This window comes from Ascaphus truei, chromosome 8, assembly GCF_040206685.1.
Source record: "Ascaphus truei isolate aAscTru1 chromosome 8, aAscTru1.hap1, whole genome shotgun sequence".
Classification (NCBI taxonomy): Eukaryota; Metazoa; Chordata; class Amphibia; order Anura; family Ascaphidae; genus Ascaphus; species Ascaphus truei.
In genome coordinates, this window is record NC_134490.1 from 62,221,912 (window position 1) to 62,244,618 (window position 22,707).

Here is a 22,707-nt window from a genome sequence, read left to right on the forward strand (position 1 = left end):
TTGCGGCAGGCGTTTAGGTGAATTAGTGGCACGAGACAGCTGGGGGGTTCATAGCGGTAACCAGTCCGGGGAGCCATAGCCCAGGGTCCGTGTTGCGAGTGGCGAGGCCACTGGGGGGGGTTCATAGCGGTAACCAATCCGGGGAGCCATTGCCCAGGGCGGCGTTGCGCGTAGTACGAGGCAACTGGGGGGGTTCATAGCGGTAACCAGTCCGGGGACCCATGGCCCGTATTATGAGTAGGGTGGCAACCCCGAATGCCCTAGGAGATTGACCCTTAAGCCACTTAAGGATGCTGTGCTATAGGGACGGCCTATAGTGCAGGGTGTGTCACGTTGCTGTTCCCGGAAAGCGGTTGGACCCACGTTGGGGTCCACAGAGACTGTGTTACTGTCTGCAGGAGTTCGGTTGGAGGAGTCCTCGTCGACGGACCCTTTTAGAAGAGTGTTGCGGGCCCGAGCATCGGAGTGCTCGGAAGGTATTTTTACACATGTGCACCAACAGGCCTAATAGATAACTTAGTGACTGCGCAGTCACCCACGACCTCCGTAGGAGTACGGGACATGTGGGTGGGGGATTACAGGACACTGGGTGGGAACGTCAGACATTGGGCCTGAGATGCATAAGGTTATGATGTTATGTAATGTGTTATATGTTCATAAGTAAAGTCCTTAGTTATTATATAATCACTGTGTGTGAGGTTTCTGATCTGGTTCCTATGTAGGGTCATTCTACACTTCCATAGAATCCTACATAGGTGGAGGCGCTGAAAGAAGATCCGTTCCAGAGGATTCACCCCAGGCTCTCATTAGCGGAGGCTCAGACCTCCTGTGAACCTGCAGGTATACGCACCACACCGGTAACACTGCATGTTCTACTCACCCACACTATATATGCGATTGGGTGGGGTGGAATACCCGTTACATATATATATGAGATAGATATATAGATAGAGATAGATATATATATATATATATATATATATATATATATATATAGATAGAGATAGAGAGATAGATATATGGTGAGAAATAAAATATTTCCATCCCAACCGACAACATCCTGGCCAGTAGCATATTTAAAAAAAAAACACAACAACAATCATAAAAAGTATCACCACCCCCAGACAGAGACTCAACAATTCCCTAGCCAAGGGTCCCAGGTTTTATAGAAACTCCTTGCTGTATGTCTTAGGCCTCGTCCATAATGCAAGATACAGAGCTATCACTACAAACAACCGTGTGTACTCCAAAGCGCATGGCCATAGTGAGCGCGAGCTTGCACGTGAGATACAAGAATTGCAGCGAGACAGCCAGGTCATGTGAGCGGCTAACAGACAATGAAAATTTAGTAAGCTATTCTGCCTGGATACTGTTCAAATGACTTTTTGTCAGTGGAGTTGTGCTTGCTGTGAGAATATGGACAACTCAACTATTGAAAATTTGATTTCTGATGTTTGCAAACGTGAACCTTTAATTCATACCATGACAGAAATATCAATGATAATTCTAATGTATTGTCCATTACTTAAGTAATAATCCCCGAAGAACAGGGCATTATGGCCAATAATGCCCTGTTCTGAAGGGATTATTACTATTATAGGCTAAATGTAGACTTTTTTCATAAATAATAGACACTTTTGTATAGTTAAATAGATTTTTTTATTACAATAAAACGGTAAATACATGAATCCACCTCTATATATGCTTACACTGCAGCTATCTATAGCCACACACTCTGTGCACACACACACACACACACACACACACACACACACACGCACACGCACACGCACACACAAACTGCAGCCACAAAGAAACTGCAGACTGACACCATCTCCCCCTGCCCCCCCCCCCCAAATCAACTGAATCTGCTCAGAAAATCTGTCAGCTCGGGAGGGGGAGGAGTCAACCCGGGGCTGATACGTCCTGACCAATCCCCTGCCCTGTCTCAGAGCTTTTACTTCATGCAAACCAATCCCCTGCCCTGTCTCAGCTGTTCTGAAAGCTGATTGGCTGGAAATAAACCCATTGAAAACTGCACTTTGCAAGCTGCTAAATTCCAATCAGTAATGCCCGGAATTTTAATGCTTTAGCCTATAATTGTATATAATTGTTAATTTATTTTTTTGTATTTACAATGCATCACATTTTATAATTTTTTTATTTAACAAGGCATGATTTCATGCATGACAGTGTATATATGTTTGCAGAATACTTCTGAAAATTGCATGGCATTATGCATTTTATTATTTGCTAAAGGCGTGTTCTCATGCATGACACTTCCTTGACAGGCCCCTCCACGTCATGACAGCGCCCACCTCCTCGCTCGCTTTCCAAAAACCTACAGTCCACACATCGCCGGAGAGGAAAGCTTGCGGGAGGCAAGTAGTACTGTAGCGCTTGCTTTCACTATGGACAAAGCCTTAGGAAGGAAGTAAGCTTTTCTACTAACATTACATAATTTATTCCGTTTTCAATTGTACTTCTGGACAGGGCCTGGTGATTCTTCCAGGCTACGGTAATAGCGCATCTAGCAGCCGTAAGAATATGTGAGATTAAACGCCTAGTCGAGTATCTCACATTTTCAACTGGTTTCGCAAGAAGGTAAATTAGAGGGTCAACTGGTATCTCAATTCCTGTTATCTCCTCTAGGATTGTTTGAACTAAGAGCCAGTATTTCTGGATTACTGGACATTTTCACCAAATGTGAGCCATGCCAGCTGTTTGCCCACACTTAAAAAAAAAAATATATATGAGCCCGAGCACAGCAGTAGTATTTTAACATAGATAAGCTAAATTAGTTGGGTTTCTACAAAGGCATGATATATTATTTAGGGTGTTACCATGTGTTTGTGAAGGGGTGCATACCACTATTTACACAATCTAGTTGCTGGATTTTGAAAGCATTAAAAAGTCAGTGTTGAAGAAGCGTACATTGATATTATAAAGATTATTCACAAGAATTCCACTTCAACCATTAGATTACAAGCAAGATCAGGACTAGCAAGGGTGCACAACAGGGGGACTCCCGGTCACCAAAGCTTTTAATCAGCAATACTTATAGACACTGAATTGCAAAAAAATTAAATAAGTGGAAGAGAGCTAGAAGTAGAATAAAACAAATCAATGGATGGGAACTTTACGATTGAAATCAATAGCAGAACGAAGATGTACTAGAGCGCATTTGGAAGAAACGAGAATCTTTCATGGGAACATTCCACTGTGCCTCAAAAGGAAAGTTTTCGACCAGTGTATTCTGCCTGTGCTCACTTATGGATGTTGTTAGGACCAGAAGGTCAGGCCAGAATCTGCACATGTGTTCAACATCCATTTTGTCTGTTCATAACCAGGTAAGATTCTGTAGTCAGCCTTTTGCTGAAATATAATTCCTAATGCACTCAGTTTCTGCCAAATTATATTTCCTTTCTCCCTGCTCAGGATATTGCTAAGATACTTTTTGTATTGTCAGTTTCCTGCTCTTTTAGTCAAATATACAAAAGACTGGTTCTCTGAAAGAGGCAAAATCGTATAACTTAGTTGCTAGAGATTCAAGGTCTCTTTTGATAACAGACAATGAATAAGCTATGTATTGTGACATTGCCTGTATTGGGAGAAACACGTCCCAAAACCATGCCACTAATATGTCCTGCCCCTAAATCACGCCTCTAATCAAAGCTACGCCCAAGACACACCCAGGTTACGCCTATGATACGCCTCTAATCAATATCTTCTTTTTCTGGTATAAAAGTTATTACCCTATGAGTAATAAATTGAGAAAAAGGATTTGAAACCTGGCTTGCGTTACGTTTCATTTCTTTCGTTTACCGGGCCTGTAAATTCAACAAAAATCGGAGTTAACGAGTGGCAGTGCGTGAAAGCTTCCCGGGGGAGTCTGCTGCAATACGGTGCAGATGTGTGTATATCCAGGACACAAGGCCTTCAACTCTCTTGGCAGAGGAAAGGTTCCTTTCAGTTCTGGAGCCTAGGCAAGGAAAAGGTTTTCCTTCAGATGTCAAACTTGGACCCTAAATGCAAAGATAATTCAGAAGCTTCAGACAACCAAGTACGGAGAGATGTATGCCGAGTATTACCCGAAGCAAAAGGAAAAACAATGAATGGATTTGAAACCAAAGTCTGTGACATCATCACACGGGTGAAGAAATCAAATTGTCGGTGGGCCGGAGATACGACAAGAAGAAATGACCATCACTGGACAAAGATGATAGTCGACTAGCTTCCAAGAGATGTCAAAAGACCAAGGTGACGACCAAAAGTAAGATGGGAAGATGACATTAGGAAATTTGTTGGAGCAATGTGGAGAAGAGAGGCTGCATCCACAGTACTTGTAAGATAATTAGTCAGGCCTTCATTTATAGGGATATATTGAAATGTAATTTAAAAGTTGCAGTTCAACCAAAATAAAAATGAAGACATAAAATTAGCTGATCAGCTTATAGATCAGCACAACATGACCTAATTTTTCATTTTACCAGTTTTTTTGGGGTTTTTTTAACACACATCATCCTCTAATGTTAAAACCTTTATTTAAAGCAGCTCTCCAGATTGCAGTTTAAGGCCCGGGCCATAGAGGGGTGAGGAGAGCGGATGTGCGCTAGCGCTGAGGCTCGCCTGCTTAAGTCAGCGCGATTCCACGGACTTGCAGGCGAGCCAGCGTGCGCGAAGGGAGCCGGGGGGAGGTGGTTGGAGGCGGGGCAGGGACGTCGCTGGGCCAATCGCCCGCGACGCACTGACGTCAATGTCACGGCGCCGTCGGCACCGTGACGTTGACGCTGCTTAAGGCTGATTGGATGTTTTCTGCCGACAGCGCGCTGAAAAACAGCTTGGCGCTCGGCTGAAAACTCCAAAGCCTCCGCACGCCTGCGGACGCTCGCGTGAGCCCCCTCTCAAGGCATCCTCATTGAGGATGCAGGGGCTCAGCGTGGAGCGTCCGCACGCCTCAGCGCTGCTTGTCCTTCTATGGACACAGCCTAATGATTGAAGCAGGCGGTCTCTGGGTTCATTTCAGCTTCAGTGTAACCCTGCTTTCCGAGATACTTAACTCCATAGGGGCTGCCGGTATCAGCTCTGACGGGCTTGTTGGGGCCAACATAATGGCAGCTTTAAATGTCCCGTGTCTTGCGAGCCAATAGGAAGCCATGACATCATCATCCCTTACGGCTTCCTATTGGCCCGTGTGACGAGGGGCATTTAAAAATGAATGAGATACTGGTATCCCATACGGAGGTATCTCGGAAAGCATGGTGTCCCCGGAGTTGAAATTAACGCGGTTCAGCCCCTGCTTCAATTCTATAACTAAAGACAAGAAAAACTGCAACTTGTAATGCTGCTTCAATGTAAAAGGAAGCAACCATGTTAACATCCCAGGTAGAAAAAGTTTCTGCAACCGATATCTCCACAATTCAAACAGAATTTTAAAAAGATTGGTTTTGTCGAAAAACAGCAACAAAAAGGACTCTGGCTGTGGCAACAAGAAAGAACAAGAAACATTTGGTTAAGGCAAGTGCAGCAGATTGCCGCTTCAAAAAGGTGGCCACATTTGAAACCGCTCAAAACGGTTTAATTACACTATTTACAGATTAATGCAACTTCATTCACCTTATACTATGGTGTCGCCGCTTTAATAAAAAGCATAAAATAAACCCTAATGCTGGGGGTGCTCAACTCCAGTCCTCAAGCGCACCCCCCACCGCACCCCCTCCCCCCCCCCCCAAGTCAGGATATCCCAGTTGAGCACCCCCCACCGCACCCCCTCCCCCTCAAGTCAGGATATCCCAGTTGAGCACCCCCTGCCTTATGCTACACTAGTTAGTATATAGGAAAGACTTAAATAATTCACCTGATTAGAAGCTCCTCCGTCTTCTGATACAGAAGACAGCGTTTCAAAGGGAGCAGGCCAAGTAACATTTTCTGCTCCAGTTGGCGCACCTAGGTTCTGTGTTTCCCTGGGTCCATGTGGAGTAGAGGGAACAGGCTCGGGTGCATCGTCCCCATTAATACTGACAGAAAACAAAACAAAAGTCCTCTGCATTAAAAACGGCATTTTGTTGAGTTAATTAACAATAACGTACGTATCATCATCATCATCATCATCATCATCTATTACACCAACCTGTAGTATAAGAACTTGGAGAGAATAGCCTTTTGGTACCAGTGCTCCTTACTCTTCTTTTTTCTTTGCCACTTTTGATCCATTAGTCGTTGATAAAACTCTTTCAGCCATGTCCAGTCTCCAGTCTGCAAGGGAAACAACTTTGCTGAAACCCGGATATTGCTGGTTAGAGCTCAAAACTAACTACAAAGTGCAAACACACGTTCCTGACGATTCAAAATTCCAAGTAGCCCATTTAAAATGGCATTTCATAACCAACTTTAAAAAGATCTATTGTCACTGAAAATACATTGCAAACGTCACTTTGTGATACTTTGTTTACAAACATAATATTGAAAATTCTTATTAAATATACGCGCGTGCACGAGGCATACTGTATGTGTGCGTGCACATCCTGATTGTTAAATTAGAAGCAGCCTAGGCCTTGATAAATTATGAATTGCCATACGAATCTGTTTAAACTGAAACCTCTAGGATATCAAAAACATGGACTAGCTGACCTGGGACGATCTCATGAAGAGCTCCTGAATATCCAGCTCATCCAGCAGCAAGGTCCGTCCGATGCGGTGCACGGCCATACTCACGTGAGACTTGCTGTACGGGATCTTCAGAAGCTTCTTAATGTTCTTTTAAATCAAAAGTGACAAACGGACAAGTATTTCAATTGCAATGTGTGTGTGTTCCAAGTAACAGAGCATCCACAGCAAGAGAACTAGTACAATCATCACAACACCTGTGATACAAATACCAGCAGCAAATGTTCTTCCCGATACAGAACAGAGTTTTAATAACCATGGAACAGGCTTAAGCCATCTGAAAATAATTGTAAAAGGTACGCTCAAATTTAAAGCATGTAATAGTTGCTGCTAGCTTTCTATATCTAACCGGTACACAGGAAATATTACAAAATATATAAAGGTACAATACCGACAAAAAGGGAAATAAAAGCACTAAACACTTTGATTTTTCTAAATTATACCTAAAGAAATTCCAACACTGATTATCTGAACAGACATGCTCATTATGTTTCACTGTAAAGATTTACTTACCTCAGAGTCCGCCACAACATCCACCTCCTTCCCGACAGTGTCAATGAAATCATACGCCATGCCAAAGCTGAAGCAAAAGAAAAAGCATTGAATTCGATATATTGCAGTACTGCGAAAGATGTTTTAATTGCTACTTCTTTACCAATAACCGATACAGCTGTACCTCATTAAAAGACAAGTTATTTATAACCAAAATCCATTTCTGCACATTTTTATTTCAAGTAGCTATCAGCCAAAACTTGGAATCTATTTTCATAATTGGAGCCAGGGGATCCTCTGGTGCTGAATCTCCCTATTGTCATCACCATAGATATTCCTGTGTGGCCACCACAGTCTACCAGTAGGAAGCTGCAACTAGCACGGAAATTATCTAGGAAAACAGAGGATCCCCCGGTTCCATCTATGTACAAATGAAACATCCCAGACAGGATTGCGGTTAGAAGAGTAGTGTATCTCACATATCACAAGTCTGCTGTGTGTATTGTCAAGCACTATGGCCTATATTTACTAAGTGATGCTAAGCAATAAGAGGCCTTCCAATGCTGGAATACACCTTATGAACCATTCAAGTGAGTGTGTCTAACAGAGTACCCCCACTCAGACACTAGGAAAAGTTTGTCTGATCTAAAAACTAACTATCAACCAGCGAAAAAACAAAGTCTTCATGCATACAGTGTGCATGATTATTAGAATAGTCTACATATTTAGAACTGTAAATCAAATGTAATCTTAGACAAGACCGCATGTGGATCCTATAATCCATTTTTTGAGTTGCTATGACCTTGCGCCGGTATCAGACATTATCAGTGGAGTTTGCCTCAGGGCCAAAGAAAGGTCCGGAAATTGCCTGTGGGACTCCTTACAGAACCACAAGTATTACTATGACCCACGAGGTGAGGTGCTTTTTCTTCTTTTGACAATGATGTGACCTGGGACGTTTAACTGGAAATTGAGACTGATGTAGGAATATTCTGGCAATGCATCATCGCTAAACTACTGGTGAACTAATATAGCTGTGACTATGGGCTTTGGGTAATCGAACTCTGAATATGTGGATGTCTAAAGAACTAGGATATATCCAAGGGTTTTAATAAGACTTGCTTATCTCTTTGGTTTATGCTATTGTTTACTTTTGTTTTTTGGTAAATGTTTTCTATGCTCGCCTATTACATTTTTGGGGATTCTACTATTAAATGGATACCGAGAGTACTTATTCCAGAGCGTGTTTCTTAACAAATTGATTTAGATATAGATATTTGTAAAGAAATATGTAGACACAGAATAGTCTACACTTGATTTACAGTTCTAAATATGTAATCAAATATATATTTATTTTTATGATACGATCAATACCTAAACTAATTTATAAAAAAAAAACAGAACACAACTTGTCTTTCCTGCACATTATAAAAGTGAAGGGTGACAATGTGAAATCTGAAGTACTGAATCTAAACCTCCCAAGCACGGAAGTGAACATATTACAATCAAAGTTTAAATATAAACGGAATCCTAACAATATTAAATATTTAGGAATTGGAATTACAAAATTATTCCGGGATCTCTACAAGAGTAATAAAAGTGAAGGGGTGTGTGTGTGCGTGCGTGTATTTTTTGTTGCTGTCTGGTTTGCATTCTCAAAATACAGTAAATAAAAATACCACTTCACATTCACACCTCAGACGGGTCCGCAACCCTGACTTTGTCATTATCTCCTAGCATGAAGTGCTTCCACTGCAGCCAGGGATTCTGGGAAATTACATGCAAATGAGCACATTGTTACCTTTTGCTTCAAATCCATTTTTACATGGATCCCTATAAGCTTATACCTGACGTATTGCACAGCTTTTCACACAGCCTGGATTAAAGGGGTGTAAATATACACAGACAGCCATTTCGACCTTCTAGGTCACATCAGTGTGAGGATAGTTATACATGCTTTGCAATTTGAAGCTGTGATAGGTTTTAACCACACATTACATACTGTAAGTTATGGTGGGTAAATAAAAGTGATAAAAACCCTCCATCGTGCAGTGTACAACAAATACAAATATCACTTTTGAGCACATTAAACATATCTCTGACCGGTCTGCAATCTGCAGACCCGTATCATCCTCAAAATAAAATCTCTACACAATTAAACATCTTTTTTTACCTTGAAAACTGTGTGCTTTTTTTGTTGCTGCCAAGGATTGTAGGCCCAAGTTTGGCATTTTCCCGTAACCAATTTGTAGGCGGAAGCTTTAAGTCAGTCTGTTCTTGAAGACGGGAAAATGCTGTTGCAGGTGGGGCAGATGAATATTTTACAACAGCACGGCTTTTCACTTCATTGCCTCCAAGAGATAGTAAGGATTCCTAGGAGCATATTAGAGGAAACAACTTATAGACCTCAGAAAATAAACTTATATGACAGTTTAAACCAAGGGTGGGAAACGCCAGTTCAAGGGCCAACAACAGGTCAGGGTTTAAGGATATCCCAGCTTCAGCACAGGTGGCTCAATCGTTGACTGAGCAATTTATGCTGAAGCATGATCTCCTTAAAACCTGACCTGTTGGTCGCCCTTGAGGACTGGAGTTGGCCACCCCTGGTTTAAACACTGTAAATATTGGTGAGCACAAATGTCTTAAAATATATACATATTAAACTATTTTAGTAAAAAGTTTGATCATCTTTTTACACTGTCTTACTCAAAATATCTTCCAAACAAGTGACATTGCATATAAACAATATATTCCTTAACAGCAGCAGTACTACTGAGCCGATCCCCCTACATTTATCTAGGCATCTACTTTGTTAATCCTGATAAAATACTTTATCATTAAATCCCATAGAAGTTTTCGGTTACAAAGGGGAAACCATCCAACTGTATTTTCTTAGCATGTACAGCACCTGGTTCCTCTGCTCTTAATCTATTGGAGATTAGCTACACCTGCTGTGCTTTTTCACACCAGTGTGAAGAGAAAAAGGAGATATGAGTAACCACGTATGGAACAAAAATATATATACGATAAAATGATTTTATCAAAAAGGAGACCAATACTGCTGGAAATATTTGTAGACTAAGTGTAGGCACATGTTTTCTTGTTAATGTCATTTATTTAAGCGGATGGGAATGCCTCCATTCTACACTGACCCATATGTTAGCAAGTGCCCTAAATATTTCTATAGATGACTGTGCATACGACAATTTATGGAGAACGCTTATGTTGGTCCCTAAAAGTAACCACAGATACACACTAATATATGTATACACAAGTACATATACATAACGTGTCTATTTACCGGACAGTCTGCTATATAACCCCCTCCCTTATGTAGCAGGCAATGGTTTTCTCCCAGACTCAAAGTATTGGTTAGGCTGAACATGTGTATGTGAAGAGAAATTATTATTAGTATTAGGGTGTTTGTGTGGTGTGTGTGTGGTGTGTGTGTGGTGTGTGTGTGGTGTGTGTGGTGTGTGGGTGTGTGTGGTGTGTGGTGTGTGGGTGTGTGTGTTCCTCTCTTCCTCAAGTCAAGCATTACTGATATACAAAGGTTTCTGTGACAGACAGGGGAAAAAAAAAAGGAAGAATAAAGAGCAGACAGGCACAGGAGGGGTGTTAAAACAGAGATAATGAAGGTGAGAATTAGGGATATGGGGGGGGGGGGGCTCTACATCACAGCACAGAGGGGGAAGAGGATGCTGGGGGGGGTGGAGGTATAGGATGGCACAATGGCAGGGAGGACCATTACAACAAATTATGATAGTGTGTGAGAAATCCCATGTCTGCATTAAGTCCAATTGTTTTGGTGTCAAAGAGTCTTATCATTCTGAGCTCAAATGTTTTCCGTTCTTGGGGCCGTTTGAACATTCCATTGAGGATTTTGATTTTTAAATCATTTATGGAATGATCTGGTTGTGAGAAGTGATGTCCCACTAGTGAGCAGTATCTTCCTTCTTCATGGTGGAGTATGAAGTGTCTGTGCATATTCATTCTGCCTTGTAGTTTTTGGCTGGTTTCCCCAATGTAGCATCCTTGGTCACATTTGTTGCACTGGATCATATACACTAGATTCCTGGATGTGCACCTGTATGATCCTTTAACACTTAAAAAATGTTTTTTAAAAATCAAAATCCTCAATGGAATGTTCAAACGGCCCCAAGAACGGAAAACATTTGAGCTTAGAATGATAAAACTCTTTGACACCAAAACAAGTGGACTTAATGCAGACATGGGGTTTCTCCCACACTATCATAATTTGTTGTAATGGTCCTCCCTGCCATTCTATACCTCCCCCCCCCCCCCCAGCATCCTCTTCCCCCCCCCCCCAGCATCCTCTTCCCCCACTGTGCTCCTGTGGATGTACAGGCCCCACCCCCCAGCCCTAATTCTCACCATCCTTCTCTGTTTTAACACCCCTCCAGTGCCTGTCTGTTCTTTATTCTCCCTTTTTTTTTTTCCAATCCCTGTCTAAATCACAGAAACCTTTGTATATCAGTATTGCTTGACCTGAGAGAGGAAAACTCTCGAAAGCTTGTCCTATGACATAAATTGTTAGTCCAAATAAAAAAAAGTATCACCTATAACTGAAGAACTCATTTATTCTGCACTATCGCAACTGGACTAACATGGAGATATATATATATATATATATATTTATTACATACACACACACACACACATATATATATATATATATATACACACCTGATCCAATACATCACAACTGGAAAAAAATTTGATTTAATGGTCAATAATGCAGACAAAAAGTGCTTTTATCTGAATTATGGTCCATTAAATCACCTTTATTTCAGTTGCTGTGTTGTGGGGTATATTAGATCACTTCGGTGATTTCTTTTATACCTCTCTCCGTTTACCGTGCACCACGAAAGTAATTTTTTGGGATATTACACTGTGCGCAGCCATTTTCTGTTTTTACCATAGCGCAAGAGTGCACTGGATTTTCTAGGCGGGGGGGGGGGGGGGGGGCGCAGTGGTTATAGAGGCCCCGCGCTCTTTCCCAAGGCATTTAAATTAAATGCTGGGGGAGGCGCAAGGCCTCTAACTTCTCTTACCTGCTCTCGGGCGACGCATCACCATGACAACGCAGCATCAAATGACACTGCGGGGTCAAATGGCAAGGCAACATCACATGACACCGCCGAAGCCAGAGAGCAGGTAAGGAGGGGGGGCTGAGCAGGGGGGGGGGGTCCAAACAGGGGGCACGAACATTAAAGTCTGCGCAGAAAATATGTCAATGTTCACTCCAGAATTAGAAAAATATAAAGATACATTTGTTTAACACAACATGACACAAACAATATCATCTGAGCGACGTTTTCTAACCAAAAACCAGCTTGAAATTTCGCTCCGATTTTATTGTTTGTATCTCATGATGTGTTGTACAAATGTATCTTCATATTTTTCTAATTCTGCAGTGCTGTGGACATTTTCTATTTTTATCTTGTTTTGATCCCGAGAGGCAAACACGGATCGTCCAGCGAGCAGCTACGCTACCGCTAACTTTCTATTCTTATTCTATTTAATCTCCAGGAGTGCTTTCACCAAATTTAGTGTGTATATTAAGCGGTGATCGATGTTTTGGTCCCCGTTAGGACCTTTATCAAGATGACATCGGTCCCAACGGGGACCGAAATGTCGATCATAGCTTCATAAATTCACCTGTATTGAAAACGTCAAGTGTTCTGGATCGATTTGCTTGTATGCTGAACATTCGTGACTCATTAGCTTTGTTAATTATAGGAATGACTTACCTCCCTGACACCCCCTCCCAGTCCTGATAAAGGTCCCTTAGAGCAGGAGTGCGCAACATTTTCTAAGGGGGGGCACCGAACTGAGTCCCACGCTCTTCCACACAACATTTAAACTGCTTGCCGGGGGAGAGTGCCGGGCCACTGCATCTTACTCTTACCTTCTCTCCGGCATCTTCTGATACTAATGATAAGTCACCATGACAACGCAGCACCAAATGACACCAACATCAAATGGCGATGCGTTACCGTGATGTCACATGTCGTCGCAGACATGAAGAGATGCCAATGAGCAGGTAAGAGGGCTGGGTGGGTGGTGGTGTCTGCATGCTTTAATACACTTTACTAATTCCCCAAATACTGCAGTGAATTAGTAAAACATCTCAGCAATAGTAACACATACATCACCAATTGGTCTGGGTGATGTAGGAGAAGGTGTGTGTGTAATCTATATATATATATATATATATATATATATATATATATATGTGCGTGTGACTGAGGTTCTGCTGGAGTAGCCCCATGTTTGGTGACAGCCCTCTGAGCGGTGTTTACCTCCTCTATGTCCTCTCCGCCCGGGAGGTTGGGCAGCTCCAGCCCTCCGGACAGGCTCTCACCCTCCATGTCACCGAGTCCCCTCTCGCTCTTTCCCCAGTCTGTCACCGAACGGCTGACAAGCTTACACCGACATCACGTGACCACAGCGGAGTCACCAACTGGAAACTTCCAGCCCGATTTCCGAACCCGGAACTGCTTCCCTCACACACACACACCGACCATAGAGTTCCAGCCTGCGGGGCGGATAGAGCGACCGTGACGTCACGCTGAAGGCAACCTCGGAGGTACCCACCCAGCACCTGAGTAACCCTCTGCATGCTAGGCACGTCATCCATTATGACGTTCCTCAGTAAATAAAAACACCCTGAATGAGCTTTCACAATATTTATTAAACGATAATAAAAACATAATTCTGTTATCTGGGGGTTATTATTATAATAATTTAGGAAGTTTGGGTGTGTTTTTTTTTTTTAATTGGTAGCACTTATTGCAGATGTAAAAATCATGGTGTTTTTTGAAGCTTGTTGGCTAAGAAAGGAACAAATAATATGTGGTTGGGTTATGGATATATTCTAGAAAAAGCAGAAATCATAGAGTTTTCCATCCTTCTAATGGTGTTTTAGAAAGTAAAAAGGCCTGGGGTTTTCTGTGATTGTAATTATGACTTAGAACAGGGGTGCTCAGCTTCAGTTCGCAAGCCCCCTCCAACAGGTCAGGTTTTCAGGATATCCCAGCTTCAGAACAGGTGGCTCGTCAAAGACGGAGCCATCTGTGCTGAAGCAGGGACTGGTTGAGCTACCTGTGGTGCAGCAGAGACCTTTACTGAAGCACTCCAGCACAATTAAATATATAAGTACAGAATACTCTGGGATTGGGATTTGAGCTGGCTAAGATTATGTATTTTTAATTGTAAGCAAACATAATAATAATAATAATATGGAATTATAATGGAAAAACTGACAGCCCTCATCTGTGACATAGGGTTCTCATGTCACTCTTCTTTTTCAGATCTCATTCAGGCCCCTATTCTAGATAAAGGAACACCTGCTTCTAAACATTACTGAATAGACTTGTGTTTCATTTTCCAGTGTCCCTATGACAGATTCTAAATACTAGGTAATACACCGTGCAGGCACCTCTTTTATTCTAAAGGAGCTTTGCCTTTCAACATTTTTTACAAACTATTCCTCCTAGGTGGGAAGCAGGGGGTCTCGAGCTGAATCGCGTTAATGTCAGCTCTGGGGACCCCCTTCTCCACTAGATACTTACATCTGAAGGTGATGCCGGTATCTCATTTCTGTTTAAAGGTCCCGCATAGGGTTGCAAGGGGGCTTCTCCAAAAATACTGGACACAATGGTGAAAGGACGGACACATCTCCTCCGCTCCATGCTGTTTCCTCCTCCCCTTGGCCCCACCTCCAGGCTTCTGCCACCTCTTCCTGATTGGCTGTATTTCCCAGCAGCAACCAATCAGGATGGAGGAAGCTGCCCAGCCCCCCAGGCAACAGCCTGACTCACGGAAATCCAGCACCCCCTAAAATCGGCCAGGTCAATGTCCAGAGAGGCAATACCGTACACATACATGTCCGGTATTACTTTTTTTACTAGACAGAGTGTCCAAATACAGTCCGTTTCAATACTGGACACCTGGCAACCCTAGACCCGCGGGCCAATAGTAACCGCAAGGGATGATGTCAACACTTCCTATTGGCCGGGATGCGGGACCTTTAAACAGACATATTCTGTGTCCACCCAAAGCTGCTACCAGCAGCCCCTTCCTATGTAAGGCTGCGCTTATAGTGCTGGCGACAGCGGCGCCGCGTCAAAACAAATGCATTGGCACCGTCGCGTGTGCTTATAGTGAGGACGGAGCGACGGCTTGGTCGCAATCGCTGGAAGTCATCTCAATTTGATTTTTACAGCGACCGTAGCCTGACGTCGCCGGCACTATAAGCGCAGCCTTAGTATCTGCTTCAAACCTAAAACAAACACACACAAAAAACAAGAGGTAAAGCTACTTTACAACCTGCACTTTTAATTATTGCATAATATTTGGATTTAAAAACATTTTTTTTTTTAAAGAAACTTATTCTTCAAAGTATTTGTCTTCCCCTGATTTTACCTTTGAGCTTTTATGAAAGCAGGCATAAACATTATTTTATAGGTAAGGGTCTGCCCATACATGCTCTGGCTTCAACAGGAAGTGATGTGTCAGTGCATTACTATGGCAACTGAAAACTCTAGCAGACTCTCCTTGGAGACAGAGCCAAAAATGAATCTCCAGCTTCATATCCACTGAACACAACTCAGAGCAAGCAGAGCACAGGCGGCTAGTCAGCAGGGAGCAAACCTGTATTCCATGATTATCACAGGGCTGATAGCATGTCCCAGTTATTTCTTTTTAGCTTAGTTTGACTTATTGCAGGAAAGTAAAAGGATATCTGTTGGATCACTTCTTGTGGATCTGCACTATGTTAATATGCCCAAAGGAACATTAAACAACCCCTCCACTGAGAAGGATGGCATCTGGGTAAGAAAAGCTTCTTTGTATACTTTTCTGTGTGAGGAGGAGTTACTTTCCATCGTTAAAAGTTCACAAATATTTCAATAAAGCTGTTCCTATAGGATTGTAACAATAGACTTCCTAATGTAATTATGAGAATACCGTACATCCCACAGAGGAATGGAATAAAATACTTTGTGATTAATAAACTGTAGTATTTAAATCAGTGTTTTCGTGGCCGCACAATCCCTTCCCAAATGGGATTTCTTTTTGTGTTTTGCATTGGGAGGTTATGTAAATCCCTTTCTTTTTTATTATTATTATTATTATTGCAGAATTCCCACTGCTGATTTCAGTGAGAAGTTCCGAATTTGTAGAAGATCTGAAATCTGAAAAAACGCCATCTACAGTGTTAGAATAATAAAGCGGGTACTGTCCGATCCGTCCTAATTTTAGGGTTACCGCACAGCAGTGCTACACATAAGCATTAATGGGCCTGCTGTGCGCTCTAAAGCTTTTTAGAATATCATTGCAGATTGAAAACAAGCACCAATGCATACAACATGAAATTATATAATTTGGCAGACCAAAAATATTAAAAAATAAATATTTTATTGGGCCAACGTTTCGGCTATCCACTGAGTCTGGAGCTTTAATCAAACTGACCCGGCGTCAAATGACGCTGTGATGTCACGTTACCATGGCCACACCCCTGCCTTATAGGTAGCAGCACCATTGACGATAGAACGATTTTAAGCCTAAATAATAAAGATGTTAAATTGTCTATATACATATATATTCAGCATGTAAGTAGTTAAAATAAGTAATTTAGTATCAAGCTAGAAATTAAATAGGAAAATGATTAGCTGCCTCTGCCCAGATAAGAAGGTAAATCAGACTGAAGACAGGCAGGTGTAGAAATGCTTTATGTGATTTAAGAAACTTGTTATGTTTAATGTCTGATGAGCTGACTAAAATAAAATAGTACAGTAGTCTTGAGTTTGGAATCAAAGGTTAGTTAAATAGTTAGTAAGACAATACAATAGACGTCTTAAAAGATTAGGAACATAGTTTATTCTATAGTTACTTAGTGACAGAACAAAGAAGCGTCTTCTAAATCAAAGTAAATATTGCAAAATTAAGAAACTTCTAACGTTGAAGATTGACTAAGACGATTGGGCTGACACTGAGAAACACAGGTGATTGCTATGTTACGACTGCTTGAGGAAAATGTATAAAGATTGTATTTGGATTTATAGAATTCAGAATAATTTAACACCCAAGTTAAGAACTAAGCTAAAGATTCTCCCCTCTATAACTAAATTCTATATGCCTGAATGATGTAACTGACTGAAATGATGCTGTAAAATATGTTTTCTGTTGTCTTTGAATAAATTGAGAAAATAACTGGACCGTGAACTACACGGACCCCGCTTTACGCGCTCTCTAAACAGTGTAGGGCCCCGCTTTACGCGCTCCGTTTAACAGCGTTCCGTTTCCCAATGTATACCCATATTCGTTCGGCGCTTGTTCCGTTATTCCAGCGATTTTCGGCATGACTTGCACAGCAGCAAAGTATCCGGCTGTCACAAAACAACAGTTTTAGTGCGTGCGCAACTCCTTGTCAGATGCCATTTGTCAGCGAAAGTCTGTTTGCAGCTCTGCATCTCTTTTTTTACAGTACAGTAGGGCCCCGCTTTACGACGGTGGCGACGCCCTGGAACGGGACCCGCTATATGAGTGGGGCCCTACTGTATTTTATATATATTGAAAGGTGGGACATTTATTTGCACACATCTAATGAGCAAATGTTCAACAATCTCCAGCAGTCTGGTCTATACTATGGGGACACACACACGATACCTGTTTTTTTTTTCATATTTGAATACTTTTCATGCATTTTAATGGTTTAAACGATAACATTATCATTATCCGAACACTGATACCCTATACACATCTGCTTCACATGACTGGTGTGAACTGTATAAGCTTAAGCTTAATACAGATCAATCTCTCTGGACCTTGGACCGTTTATTCTTCACCCCCATAGTGTTTGAGTACAGTATTAAAACATGGCCACATTTGTGCATCTATACAATTACACTAGATGCAGAAATTGGGTGTTCCTCGATTAATATTAATTGAATACAGCCCACAATGAACAAGACCCACTATTTCTGTCCTACCTACAGGAAATGAAAGATTTATGTTTTCCTTTTGGTCTCACCAAGTTTCTTCTTTAATGTATAGACAAAAACAGCAATATAGAAAAGATCAGCACACACAGGGAGAGGAAAAGTTAGCAATGGATGGACATTATGATTAAGCCTAACCAGGGGGCCTTGAAACGTTGCTCTATTGTGCACACAGAACAGTGCGTGTAACTTTTCCTCCTCTCCGTTTGCTGATCTTTTCTGTGTTGCTGCCTTTTTGATACATTGTATTGTATGTCTTTATTTATATAGCGCCATTAATGTACATAGCGCTTCACAGTAGTAATACATGGGTAATCAAATAAATAACAGATAATATAAATAACAGAGCATGGGAATAAGTGCTTTAGACATAAAAGTAACATTAAGGAAGAGGAGTCCCTGCCCCGAGGAGCTTACAGTCTAATTGGTAGGTAGGGAGAACGTATAGAGACAGTAGGAGGGAGTTCTTGTAAGTGCGTCTGCAGGGGGCCAAGCTTATGTATCGTGTCCAGTATTATCCACAGTGCTATTCATACGCTTGTTTAAGCAAGTGTGTCTTAAGGTGGGTCTTAAAGGTGGATAGAGAGGGTGCAAGTCGGGTACTGAGGGGAAGAGCATTCTAGAGGTGTGGGGCAGTCAGTGAAAAAGGTTTAAGGCGGGAGAGGGCTTTAGATACAAAGGGGGTAAAAAGAAGACATCCTTGAAGAACGCAAGAGTCTGGATGGCGCATAACGAGAAATTAGGGCAGAGATGTAAGGATGGGCAGAAGAGTGTAAAGCTTTAAAAGTGAGGAGAAGAATGGAGTGTGAGATGCGGGATTTGATCGGAAGCCAGGAGAGGGATTTCATGAGGGGAGATGCTGAGACAGATCTAGGAAAGAGTAGAGTGATTCTGGCAGCAGCATTAAGGATAGATTGTAGGGGAGACAGGTGAGAGGCAGGAAGGCCGGACAGCAGGAGGTTACAGTAATCAAGACGGGAGAGAATGAGGGCCTGAGTCAGAGTTTTAGCAGTCGAGCAACAGAGGAAAGGGCGTATCTTAGTTATATTGCGGAGGAAAAAGCGACAGGTTTTAGAAATGTTTTGAATGTGAGGGGCAAATGTGAGAGAGGAGTCGAGTGTGACCCCTAGGCAGCGTGCTTGGGCTACTGGGTGAATGATGGTAGTTCCAACAGTAATGTGGAAGGAGGTAGTAGAGCCAGGTTTGGGAGGAAGTATGAGGAGCTCTGTTTTAGCCATGTTGAGTTTAAGGTGACGGAGGGCCATCCAGGATGATATAGCAGAGAGACATTCAGAAACTTTGGTTTGTACAGCAGGTGTAAGGTCAGGTGTTGAAAAGTATATTTGTGTGTCGTCAGCATAGAGGTGATAATTAAACCCAAAATATGTTATTAGGTCACCTAGAGAGAGAGTGTACAGAGAAAAGAGAAGAGGTCCCAGGACAGAGCCCTGGGGTACCCCCACAGAGAGATCGATAGAGGAGGTGTTAGCAGAAGAGACACTGAAAGTACGATGGGAGAGGTAGGAAGAGATCCAGGATAGAGCTTTGTTCCGAATACCAAGAGTGTGGAGAATGTGAAGGAGAAGAGGGTGGTCCACGGTGTCAATTGCTGCAGAGAGGTCGAGTAATATGAGCAGAGTGTAATGACCTGTCTTTGGCAGCATGGAGGTCGTCAGTTATTTTAGTGAGGGCTGTTTCCGTGGAGTGAGCAGTGCGGAAGCCAGATTGTAGAGGGTCTAGGAGAGAATAGGTGTTGAGAAAATGGAGCAAGCGAGAGAATACAAGACGTTCAAGGAGTTTAGAGGCAAAAGGCAGGAGGGAGACAGGTCGATAGTTAGAAAGACAAGATACATTAAAGAAACTTGGTAAGACCAAAAGGAAAACGTAACACTTCCATTTTCTTTGATTTACTTTTTGTGTGTATATCCGGTATGGTTTTTGTATAGTTGTATGCAGCTTGCGGTATAGATGCAGGATCATAGCACCTCTTTCTGAATTATAGTAGACAGAGTGAGTGCTAGTTCATTCTATTTTTTTTATGTCCTACCAACAGATACATTACAATTACAGAAGCTGTTATTGATGGTTATTTATTCTTTTTTTCATTCATAGTTCCCACAAATTGGAGAAATTAAAAGACTACCCAGGACCAGTACTCAGACCATGTTTCACCAAGCTAAAATATCACCAGGACGGCACGATCTAAGACTACCTCTTATATGCCAAACGCAGGTGATGTATAAAGCACCCTTTCTTTTAAAGCAGCAAAACAGGGTGACACTTTTAACAAAATAGAACTGAAGCAGGGAGACGCCGGAGTTGAACCATGTTAATTTCAGCCTTGGGGATCCCCTGCTTCATAGGGGGTGTAGGTAGCAGCTCTGCAGGCTTAAGTCCCGTTGGCCAACAGGAAGCCACGTGGGATGACATCACGGCTTCCCATTGGTCCGTGGGATATTTAAGCCGCCATTTCAATAGAGCCACATAGCCCAACCGGACCCTACGGAGGTAAATATCGCAGAAAGCAGGGGGTCCCCAGAGCTGAAATTAATGTGGTTCAGCTCTGGAGACAACCTTCTTCAATCCTATAACCCTAAAAAAATAAAATAAAGGCAAGCAGGATTATGTTATTGTAGCTTACATCATATAAAAAGTGTTCTGGCAGAAAGCAGACGTTTTTTGCTCCATCAATGTTTGTGGCTGAGAACTGGTTTTGGTATTTTTCAGAAAGGAGTACAGAATGGCTTTCCATTCTCATCACACGACAACAAGCATGTATTACAGGGAGTAGGGGAATACTTTGATCTTGTAAGTACCCTTTATAACAAGGTGAGCCTTGCACCCCATCTCATGCTGTATTTTACTTTTGAGTCCCACTGTATATTACTAAAAACCTGAGTTTTCCACCCTTTGCTGCGAGTGATGTTAGCAGCATAGTGATCTGTAGAACGCTTGTGGCACATCAAACAATCGAATACCAAAATATTTATTGTGGCTTTGAAGTCTGGCAAATGTTACTGTAGGTTCCTTTCTACGATACAGTAGCAGAAGTTTGTATAATGGAAGCTCACGTTCTTCCATGCCTTGCTGCTCACATGGTTGACAAATCCCCCAAATAACTAGCAAATGAAATGACATTTTATGAAATTAAATTTTAGAAATGTTACAGTGTGTACATAGCTGAGCAACGCTTGGCTATTAAGTGGGAGGAAAAATAAGCATTAATGAACATGCTTTGCACATTAAAACATTGTATAATTTAATTGCAGACTCACAAGCACCAATGAATTTAATGTGAAACTGTAACATGCATATACAAAAACACACCCCTATTATTTTAAACGGTAACGTTTCTAGCTGAACAGTGGTTTTACCCTATATGCGTAGTATGTTTTGGCCATCATAGTACTCACCTCTCTCTAATACTCCAAGGAGTCTCTTACTTTCCAATATAGAAGACATTGAAGGAATTCTTTCAACTGGTTTCTTTCCTCTCCACAATCCCATATTTTTTCCTTTTTTTTTTAGGGACTTGGCCGTAAAAAGACTTTAAAGGAAAAGAGACGAAACAATTCTCAAAATTTCAACGTTTGGTGTCATGGCACACCACCAAGAGCCACCAGTTACGGCGATGGTTTTACAAATCATCAGGTATCTTATGGTGGGCGACAAGACACAGAGCGCCCGCTTCTGAAACGATACCCCAAACATCACCATGAGAGGTCCGCACGTTCTATTAGGCCTGATCCTGAAAACGACTTCATGTGGTTTGCAGATGTTGATACTTTGAACCGCCGGTTCTAACTGGGGTCTGTTGCCGATTCAGATCATGGATAGCGGATTGGTCAGATTACCCGACTTGCAACTTTCCTCTGAAACATGATGAATAGAACTAGGGCTTGTACTTTAAGTATTTGCATTTTTCTTTTAAATGCTTGTTGAACATAGTTCTAATTGTCAGGCTCATCATATAAAAAAAAAATATATAAATTAAAAAAAAAAAAATTCATGCGTGCAGCCAAAAATATATACATGGTGAATATGGGTAATTCAACACAACATGGTTGATAAAGTAATAAATACCTGGTCTTGATAACTGTATCAAAGTGATGGATTAGAGAGGAGATACCAAATGTGCGTCTTTATAAATACGGCTTGGAATATGACCGGAATCAACAGCAAATCACAAACTTAGAGGAACCCCAGTATAAAAAGGCAATTTGAATCCCGCAGGAGGTTATCATTTCACAATAAGCAAAGGCTTTCTGCGGATTGAAGGCCATTTCTTCCCTACATGATCTCTTTGTGTGTTTGCTCAACTCCAGTCCTCAAGCCCCCCCCCCCCCCCTCATAAATAACCCTCTGTGCTTATAGCTATTAAAAGCCGGACAGGCTGCAGTAGGGCCATCCCATTCTTTATTGTATCTTTCCTTGTGTTTGTTGTTTTATAACCGTCATTTTTTCCCCCATTTTTGTAACCGTGAAGCAATGAGTCCCATTGGGAGAAAAGCACTATATATAA

General features: G+C 41.9%; 2 protein-coding genes across 7 annotated transcripts in view; one reads left to right on the top strand and one right to left on the bottom strand.

The window, feature by feature from the left end:
• The window catches only part of EDRF1 (erythroid differentiation regulatory factor 1), a 59,143-nt gene extending 45,427 nt beyond the window's left edge, over positions 1–13,716 (bottom strand). The window contains exons 1-6 of one of the 2 annotated variants that reach the window (XM_075612277.1): positions 13,485–13,715; positions 9,332–9,531; positions 7,180–7,246; positions 6,631–6,756; positions 6,131–6,255; positions 5,858–6,017 (exon numbers count right to left, since the gene is read on the bottom strand). In XM_075612277.1, coding sequence (XP_075468392.1) covers positions 5,858–6,017; positions 6,131–6,255; positions 6,631–6,756; positions 7,180–7,246; positions 9,332–9,531; positions 13,485–13,553 — 747 coding nt within the window. In that variant the 5' untranslated portion in view covers positions 13,554–13,715. Of the gene's footprint in view, positions 1–5,857; positions 6,018–6,130; positions 6,256–6,630; positions 6,757–7,179; positions 7,247–9,331; positions 9,532–13,484 lie in introns of both variants that reach the window. The other variant, XM_075612279.1, reaches the window with a different exon arrangement.
• On the top strand, positions 13,537–22,687 carry TEX36 (testis expressed 36). 5 transcript variants are annotated; one of them, XM_075612284.1, is made up of 4 exons: positions 13,537–13,771; positions 20,298–20,417; positions 20,913–21,014; positions 21,714–22,687. In XM_075612284.1, the coding sequence occupies exons 2-4, from the start codon at positions 20,349–20,351 to the stop codon at positions 21,987–21,989; spliced, it is 447 nt and encodes a 148-aa protein (XP_075468399.1). In that variant the 5' UTR covers positions 13,537–13,771; positions 20,298–20,348; the 3' UTR covers positions 21,990–22,687. The 5 variants fall into 5 exon arrangements, with proteins under 5 accessions (XP_075468399.1, XP_075468397.1, XP_075468398.1 ...); XM_075612282.1 differs by lacking the exon at positions 13,537–13,771 and adding an exon at positions 15,726–16,017 and having other exon boundaries at positions 21,714–22,682; XM_075612283.1 differs by lacking the exon at positions 13,537–13,771 and adding an exon at positions 15,726–16,017 and having other exon boundaries at positions 20,913–20,993; positions 21,714–22,677.
• The last annotated feature ends 20 nt before the right edge of the window (positions 22,688–22,707 follow it).